The sequence below is a fragment of the Urocampus carinirostris genome, chromosome 1 (assembly GCF_059441175.1).
Source record: "Urocampus carinirostris isolate Australia breed hairy pipefish chromosome 1, RoL_Ucar_1.0, whole genome shotgun sequence".
Classification (NCBI taxonomy): Eukaryota; Metazoa; Chordata; class Actinopteri; order Syngnathiformes; family Syngnathidae; genus Urocampus; species Urocampus carinirostris.
In genome coordinates, this window is record NC_142349.1 from 52,193,480 (window position 1) to 52,202,131 (window position 8,652).

General features: G+C 35.6%; 1 protein-coding gene and 1 pseudogene across 1 annotated transcript in view; one reads left to right on the plus strand and one right to left on the minus strand.

The window, feature by feature from the left end:
- Positions 1-3,776, plus strand: part of ube2z (ubiquitin-conjugating enzyme E2Z) — a 12,873-nt gene extending 9,097 nt beyond the window's left edge. The window contains exons 5-7 of the mRNA XM_088344849.1: positions 264-376; positions 1,474-1,564; positions 3,157-3,776. Coding sequence (XP_088200975.1) covers positions 264-376; positions 1,474-1,564; positions 3,157-3,333 — 381 coding nt within the window. The 3' untranslated portion in view covers positions 3,334-3,776. The remainder of the gene's footprint in view (positions 1-263; positions 377-1,473; positions 1,565-3,156) is intronic.
- A 1,999-nt stretch (positions 3,777-5,775) lies between these two features.
- LOC148375113 (U2 spliceosomal RNA) lies at positions 5,776-5,865 on the minus strand (annotated as a pseudogene).
- Positions 5,866-8,652: the final 2,787 nt, after the last annotated feature.

The window sequence follows — 8,652 nt, forward strand, 5'->3', positions numbered from 1 at the left end:
CACAGAATTGCAGTTGAATAAATGACTTTTTTGTCATACAAAAGTACAACGAAATTGGAAGGCTTCTCCTTACTCAGTAAGAAAGCGATTTAGAGAGCGGCTGGCAAGCTGCACGCTAGAATGAGTTGTAGCTCCAGGTCATCTGTTTCATGGGTAATGGATATGGTGTTTGTAACTAGCCAGGTTCATATTTTTCCGTTAATGATTCGTTAACTGTTAATGTGATAATTATCATGCATCTTGATGATTTGTTTGTTTTTTAGGAGCGACATCCGGGGGACAGTAAGAACTACAATGAGTGCATTCGCCATGAAACCATGAGGGTTGCTGTCTGTGACATGCTGGAGGGCAAGGTTCCCTGTCCTGAAGCATTGTGGCAAGAATATGTACTTTCTCATTTCTCTAGATCAGGGGTGTCCAAACTGCGGGCCAACTGCGGCCCACGGGTCAGTTTTTATTGGCCCGCAGCAAATTCTGAAAATATAGTTGAATATGGCCCGCACATGGCGCTTGAGCTCAACTCTGTTGTACTTCTCAGTTTTAAAACTAGATGGAGCCAGTAACGGAAAAGGTGCTTCTCCACCCATGCATTTGGGATTCCCTGAACTGGAAAACATTGGAATTGTGTTTTCTTTGCTTATTTAATGAACCTTCTTGTCATTCATTTGAACTGTCATTGAAATTCAAGTGTATTACTGTGTAACTTATTCTGACACAAAATACATTAATTGTTAGTTCTAAACCCTATCAGTGCAGATAAATGTAAATTTTGCTACTAATAAATAGGTTAACAACGAAATTAGAGTAGATGACCGGCTATCAAACTGAAAAATAAATAAAACATCCATCTATTATCTGCACCGCTTATCTTCAGTAAGGTCGCGGGGGTGCTGAAGCCCATCCCAGCTGTCTTAGGGCAGTGGGCAGGGGACACCCTCAACTGGTTGCCGGCCAGTCGCAGGGCACACAGGGACAGACAACTCACTTGCTCATTCACACCTAGGGACAATTTGGACCAGCCAATTGACCTGACATGCATGTTTTTGGAATGTGGGAGGAAGCCAAAGTGCCCGGAGGAAACCCACGGGGAGAACATGCAAACTCCACACAGGAAGGTTCGATCTCATGACCTCAGAACTGTACCGCACACGCGCTAACCACTGCCCCGCCATGCTGCCTGAAATGAAACATATTTAACAAAATAAATATTACCACTCCTCAAACCTAGAACAAGTCCAGTAGCTTTTTTTTCGCTAACAGCATAGGAGCTACACTCAGGTATTGCTGAGGTTTGTATTCGAGACTGTATCGCTATATACAAAAAAATGTAATCACATTTTTTTTATCCTCCTGGACCTTTCAAAAAATGTTTAAGCCAATGCGGCCCGCGACTCAAAAAGTTTGCCCACCCCTGCTCTAGATACTTTTTAGTCCAACTTTTTTATCTATAATTAAATCTGTGGTCTTTCTAAGGAGTGTGATGGAAAAATCCTTTCTGGAATATTATGATTTTTATGTGGGAGTTTGCAAAGAGAGGCTGCATCTCCAAGGACAGAACATGAAGGTAATTATTATTTTTTTTTTAATTCATGATAAGTTCGGTATGCGAGTTTCCGGTTTTTTTTTCCAATACATGAGGGCATGCTTATTTGAATTTTCGTTGGATCTAATTTGAAATGTATGTATATCTTACATACCACTAATAATATTATTATAGTGCTAGTTAAAATGGGTAGACAGATTTTAATTTACAGATGAGAACTGTTAATACATGCTACTTTTATTGTTTGACTGATTTTGTGAAGTACAGGTGTGTAATTTAGCATTAAATGGTAAATGGTCTGCATTTCTACAGCGCTTTTCAAGTCAATAAAGACCTCCCAAAGCGCTTTACAATGTGCTTCACAATTACCCATTCACACACACACTTACACACCTTATTTAACTTTTTTTTTCTTTAATTCTGCAAATCTACCACTCTACAATATTTTTTTAACATTTCATTTTATTGACTTTGAATCCTTTAGTCTAGTTCCATTAATGTTTAGTTAAAAAAATAACAATTCAGGTATTAAAGCAGAACGTGTAATATTTAGTGTCTTATGGTAATTAAAAAAACTCTAAAACATCTATATTGATTTAAATAACAAGCAACAAGACAATAACTACCACGTAAACTTGTAAAAATGTTCATAAGTCAAAAATGGTCATTTATTTTGCATAACATAAGCCTCACTTAAAGGGAGCTGACATAACTGTGAGCCGTCTTGCTGCTACAGGTACCCAAAAACCCATAGCTATAATTATTTAGTATATTATTAGTATTTCAATACTCAATACAACATTTTATTTATATTTGTACAAGGAAACTGTGCAGGTCAGATTTATCGACATTTCGTTCTGTATACATGTGAACAAAAATGACAATAAAGTTTATCTGAATCTGAAAACCTCAAAAGGGCTGGGCAAAAAAAAAACGGCTTCATTTTAGTTATTCCTTTTTAAAAACTGAACGTTATAGTGCCTTAAATCTTTGTGCTGTTTTATAATAGTTATAAACTAATTCAAAGTGGGAAGGGTGCAATTGTTAAACTTTCATGACATTTTCGAGCAGAGTATCAGATTGGTATCAATCAATTCCACCCGGTGTTTAATTAGATCAGATCCACACCAAAAATCCCTAATATTTATTTTTTTAATTCCATTTAACACACAGAAAATGTATTCCTCTGTACAACCAAATTTAACTCAGGTGTGTTTGAATCATTTTTTTCTCCTGACAAAAAACAAATACATGTTTCTTTTTCACCTCTACAGGTATTTTGATACTCAGGATTGACCAAATTTGGTCCTTGAGGGTGCATGCTTCTTTTAGTAGTTTCTCTATTCTCCAACTGGTTCAAATGGCCACAATCCTGCAGTTTCCTAATGAGGTGACAATTTTAATCACCTCTGTTAGAGTAGAGAAACACTGAACATTCAGGACTGCAGCCCGCTAGGATCAGATTTGCATCGCCCTCTCCTTAGATGTGTTGATAACAATATTAGATGAATACACCCTTAGTATTATGATTATTTCCATATTGCATAGTGGTCAACTTTGCTTACTTTTTGTGAAACATCCAAGCTGAATTTACTTTTGCCAAACCCTTACAGGACCCATTTGGAGAAAAGCGTGGTCGATTTGACTATCAGCGCCTTCAGGCTCGACTTGGCGCCATCCATAGACGAATACGAGAAAAACGTGTGATGAGCGATCACAACGATGACTCGGACTCCGAAACAAGCTCTTCTGAGACAGACCCTGACAGCCAGTGTAGCATCCAGCCATGAATCTGGTAAAAAAAAAAAAAACAGGCCAAGAAGAGGGGTCTATCTTGGAAACGAAGCAGAATATTTAAAGAAACATTTCCGTATCCCAAGCAATGGATGCTGCTGTCCGGAACATGATTGTGTCGCAGAAGCAGCACTAACGCCTTTTCAGGAGTCAAACTCACACTCAAACTCTGTAACTGTGGATTTTTTTTTTTGCATCAAATGTTTTTGATTCATGTTCGGACTGGGGCTGTATATATGTGTATTATATTTAGAAATTTAAAATTATCTCCGTTCTTGTTTGTTTGAAAAAAAAAAGGTCAAATGACTGTGATTTTAAAGGAGACAACGTAAAATACTAAAATAAATGGCCCGTTGTCTTTTGATGACTAAGTTTTAGTGCTGCAACAACAAATCGACAAAATCCATTAAAATCGATGATTAAAAGTGTTGGCAACTAATTTGATCATTGATTCGTTGTATCACGTGATTTATGAACCACCAAGAACGTTGAATCCATGCAAATTAGAGTGCACACCATTTCGTTGTGACGCTGGGAATTGTTGTACCGCTTTGGTCCGGCAGAGGGCGCCAAGACTTTATAAAAATGTTATGTTAAATTTTTTATATGGACTTTACAGTACTACATTTTTAACATTGCATCATTTACGAACAAAATTGACATGAAAGTTTCAACTTTGTAGTGTTTGACTGTTTCATCATGAAACAAAGGTAAAAATTTTAAATGAAGAGAAATACAGAGAAAAAAATTCTGAAAATGAATATAAAATAAAGTAAAAAGAAAATAATAATGAAATGTTGAACTCTACCCAAGGGACAAATTCGTGAACATATATCTCTTTCATAATGGAAATGTTTATCATATTCTAAAATTTAACCCCCAAAAGCAAATTTGCTGACATTTTGAAAAGTGGATTAGTTTACTTTTTTTTTTTTTTTTGTGGATTAAAAAAATCCTCACAAATGGAAATGTATTGCTTTTTCTTTTTTGTTTTGTATGATAGGACCAGATTTGATATGATCTATGGATAAGGTGGTAGAAAAAGAGTGTCTTACATGTTTGCAGGTGTTTAGCACACATTTATATGCATTTTTTATTATCAAGTTAATTGACAAACACTTATCTTTTTTTATTGTTTTATATCATAGAATATTTTGTTTTGTACTCTATCGTCTATCTGTCAAAAACCCCAATGTTTGAATAAATAGGATTGAAATTAGATATCCGTTTAATTGAAAAAATAATTGCCCAATTAATTGATTATAAAATAATTCATTATAAAATTAATCGTTAGTTGCAGCCCTACTAAGTTTTTTTTTTTTTTTTTTTTTTTTTTTTTTCTCAAAGACTTCAGGATCAAATCAAAATTTGACACTCAAGGTTCAGTATAAAACATTCAGTCCACAATAAGGGAATACAATCCTTTTCCCCCACCCAACAACCTGAAACATCAAATATACACACAGTGAAAATCAAAATATAATCAAGAAAAAAATATACATGTATAAAAAAATTAAAAATTATAAATAAATTAAAGTGTTCGTTTGGGTTCTGGAAATCCTTGAAAATGCTTGAATTTTAATGTGTTGTCATATATTGAAAAGTGCTAGTAAATGCTTGAAATTTTTGCCACGTCAATTAACAAGTCTTTCTAAAAATGACACTGCTGCGATAGTAGCGTTGTTCCGCTATTGCGTTTCCCCCCCCCCTTCGTGTTTAACAGCAGCTGGCATTAGTTCGGAAGGCATTGTCCTATGAAGGGTCATCGTGCCACGCGGATCGTGCCTAAGAGGACAGGTGCATGCTAGATTTAAACAGGGCAGTATGAAGGTTATTTGTGCACAAATTACCCATCAATCATGAACATTTACTATGGGCCCTGTAAAAAATTAAAGTAGCATCTCCCAGTGGTAAATTGGAATGGAAGAACTGCAACTGAAAATGAAAAGCTCCATATTGTCATTTTTACCCAACACATATATGGGTAGAAAATTGTCCCAAAAAAATAGTTCACATGTATTGTTGGGATCCACAGATATATTTGCAATTTACTCAAGATATAAAAATTTCACATCTTGATAAATGCACATGCATGATTAAAAATCGCACATGTAAATCACAGATACATTTCTGGCTCTGCAATATACATGATCAACACCAGATTCATTGGCTTTTAATGTCCTTTTAAACATGCTTGAATTTGGCTATTAAAACTTGTACGAACCCTGAATATAAACACCATTACGGCAAGGCACAGACTAACCATATAAGGAGGGGGTTTTTAAGGGTTATTGTTCTATCTTCGTTATTCATTATCCATTATCCGTTATCGGTCAGTTCATAATACGCTACAAAGCCTAGGAGCCGGGACACCTACTCTCAGCCAAAAGGCCAAGCTAAGGTCCTAGCCCTAAAGCCTTGCTGCGATCATTGCGAAAGCACCGTTCCCGGAGGTACTGCAATACCGGGCCGATGCGTGGAGTGGACAGAGCAAGCTCTTATTCCATCTCCAGAATGCAAAAATCAAAGATCAGTACACAATTCTGGAGTACACAATCTTATATTCATGATTGGCAGTCATGCCATCTCAAACTGATGGAGGCGAATCTATCCTGAAGGGATGGCAGAAGATGGGTCCAGGAAGGTCTTTCACAGCCATCAAACACTACCAGTGTCCTGGTTGAGCTGTAGGAAGTTCTCGGCCATCAATGACTTAATATTTAAACTTCATTTTGAAGGGTATCGAACTTGTATCGGACTTGTGTCATCAGGGGACATGGCAATGTTCAGCTGGGTGTCGTTTGTGTAACTATGGAAACTGCCCCTTTGTCTCCAGATGACATCATCAAGGTGAAGCATGTACAGTACAGATTAAAAAGTACCGGACCTAAAATTAAACCTTGGAGAACCCCACATTTAACTTAATGAGAGGAACCCTCCACACCTATTGAGACATGTTGATCTGTGAGGTAGGAATTAAACCAGTAGTTAAGTATGGCAACTACAGAGGTATACGATCTTGTTAAAAAAAAAAAAAAAAAAAAAAACTACACTTTCTGCCTAGTTGAAATGTAAGGTAGGCGGGCAAACTGTGACACTAATATTAGTATTGGCATGATTATGGTCACTTCTTTGTCGTGTTAAAAAAAAAAGGTAAAAGTCATTCTTTAATGATAGCCTGTTTTTTAAAAATACCTAGCAATAGATAAATGCGGGATTGTTTTGCCAGTTGACGTTTATAATGTGTTTCTGATTTAGCAACCAACCGGGGTGAAGATTTGGCTTAGAGTCACTTGAAATTTTCAGCAATGATCATTTTCAATGTTTTAAAATGAAGCTACACATGATAAGAAATTAATTTACCAGTAAATTTAATATTCCTAGATGACACGTTACGTGGTCTGCCTGTTTAACGGTATTTGATTCCATGACCATGTTATTTTGAAGCCCCAGTGTGTAATATTTGACCACTAGATGGCACTGTATTGCCTTATGCACACGTATCAAAGTAAAGCCCTGTGGGCCAATTGAAGCCCGTGAGACATTGCTGAGAGAAGCACTAGAGAAAAATGAGACACAATGACTTGTGGTTTTAAACATGTCAACTATATGTCACTAAAGCCAGTTGCCACACAACTGTTGCTGTATTTGATAACCATTAATTAACCAGAGAAAAACTCAACCCAATGTTATGTTAGTTCAAATAAATATCACAGACCTGCTGTTTAAGGCAATACAACAAATAATAGGTAAATTGCACATGGATGTCTGCGCAAAAGTGTAAAGAAGCTCATTTCTGTTAAAAAAAAAAAAAAGGTTTAATATAACAGCAATGTTCACATGTTCAGGGAAAAAAAAATTGGAACAACTTTAAAATAATTAAATCAATCATTTACATTAGTGTTTGTATGCTTTTGTGGTCACTTTCCCGTTTTTTCCGAGTTAAAGAAACTAGTGGAAATAAATGATTGATATTATTATCATTGTTATTGAACAATTGCACAGTCTATAAACACTACAAGAGATGAAAGCTTAGCGATGAAAAACAAATATTCAGGCAAAAAAACCTCAATAATTGTTTTATAATCAAATCTTGAGAATGTTTTTTTTTCTACCATGTGGCCCACAAATGAGTTTGACCCTTGGTTAAAATAAGGCATAAATAAAAGTAAAACTAAATAAAAGATGTGAAGAATGAATCGTCTGAATGACTACACTGCCCTAAAATGGTCTTAGTCCATTTGATTCATGCCACAACTCTTGCCTCCCCCCCACTTTTTAGCTCGGCTAGTGTCGCTTGCGGCAGAGTGGCGGAGTATGTGGAGGCTCTGGTGTGTTATGGTGAGAGTATGCTATACAGTAGTTATGTTAGACGACTATTTTGCCACCCAATACCATGACTTTGTTATCATCAACAGATATTAATCCTAATTTTAGCTGCATTGAATCGAATGCAACAATGATCATAGTCTCTTAATTGTTGCGCGTGCAAAGTATCTGTGTGGTCATCCTCCAGGCACCAGCAACTTCAGTATCGAATGAATGAATGAATGAAAACTTTATTTCGAACATTATAAAATAAAACAGGACAAAAACAATGACTCAACAACAAAAATAATGTTAACATCTTTGAAAAAGGTTATTAAGAAGCTTATTTTCCCTACCCCGTCATCTTCCCTATTGATTACATTTTACAAATAGCTACTCTTTTTGTGTCTAAATATAACAAAATCTCAAGGATATTACATAGGTCAGATATCAATAATTATAATAATAGCTATAGTCACATATTTTATACACTAATCATTGTAGTACCCATCTATTAACATAATGCTACTAGTCACTAAATATCATTGTGACACCAATGATAATAACAACAACAGCAGCAATAACAGTTATGATGTAAAAATAGTAACAGGAACAACAAGGTTAACTATAGTTGTAAACGCAGTATTTCCAATCTCTAGTATCACTCATACACCCTTTTCTTCATCTCTGTATTTTGCCAGTAATGTTTTGTTTTTTGTATTTATATTTGAACACGTTAATAGTTGGACATTGTTTGATCTCGTCTTGTAAATTATTCCAAAGTTTGACTCCACACACAGACGCACACATACTTTTCCTGGTGGTTCTCACCTTTGCGATTTTGAATTTACTACAGCCCCGGAAGTTATAACTTCCCTCTTTCTGAGTGAATACGTTTTTGATTTGTTTTCTGGCACTATGTTTTTGTTAACCTTAAATAGCAGTTGTGAAGTGAAACATTTTACAAATTTTTTTAATTTTAATAATTTAGACTGCAGGAATAAAAT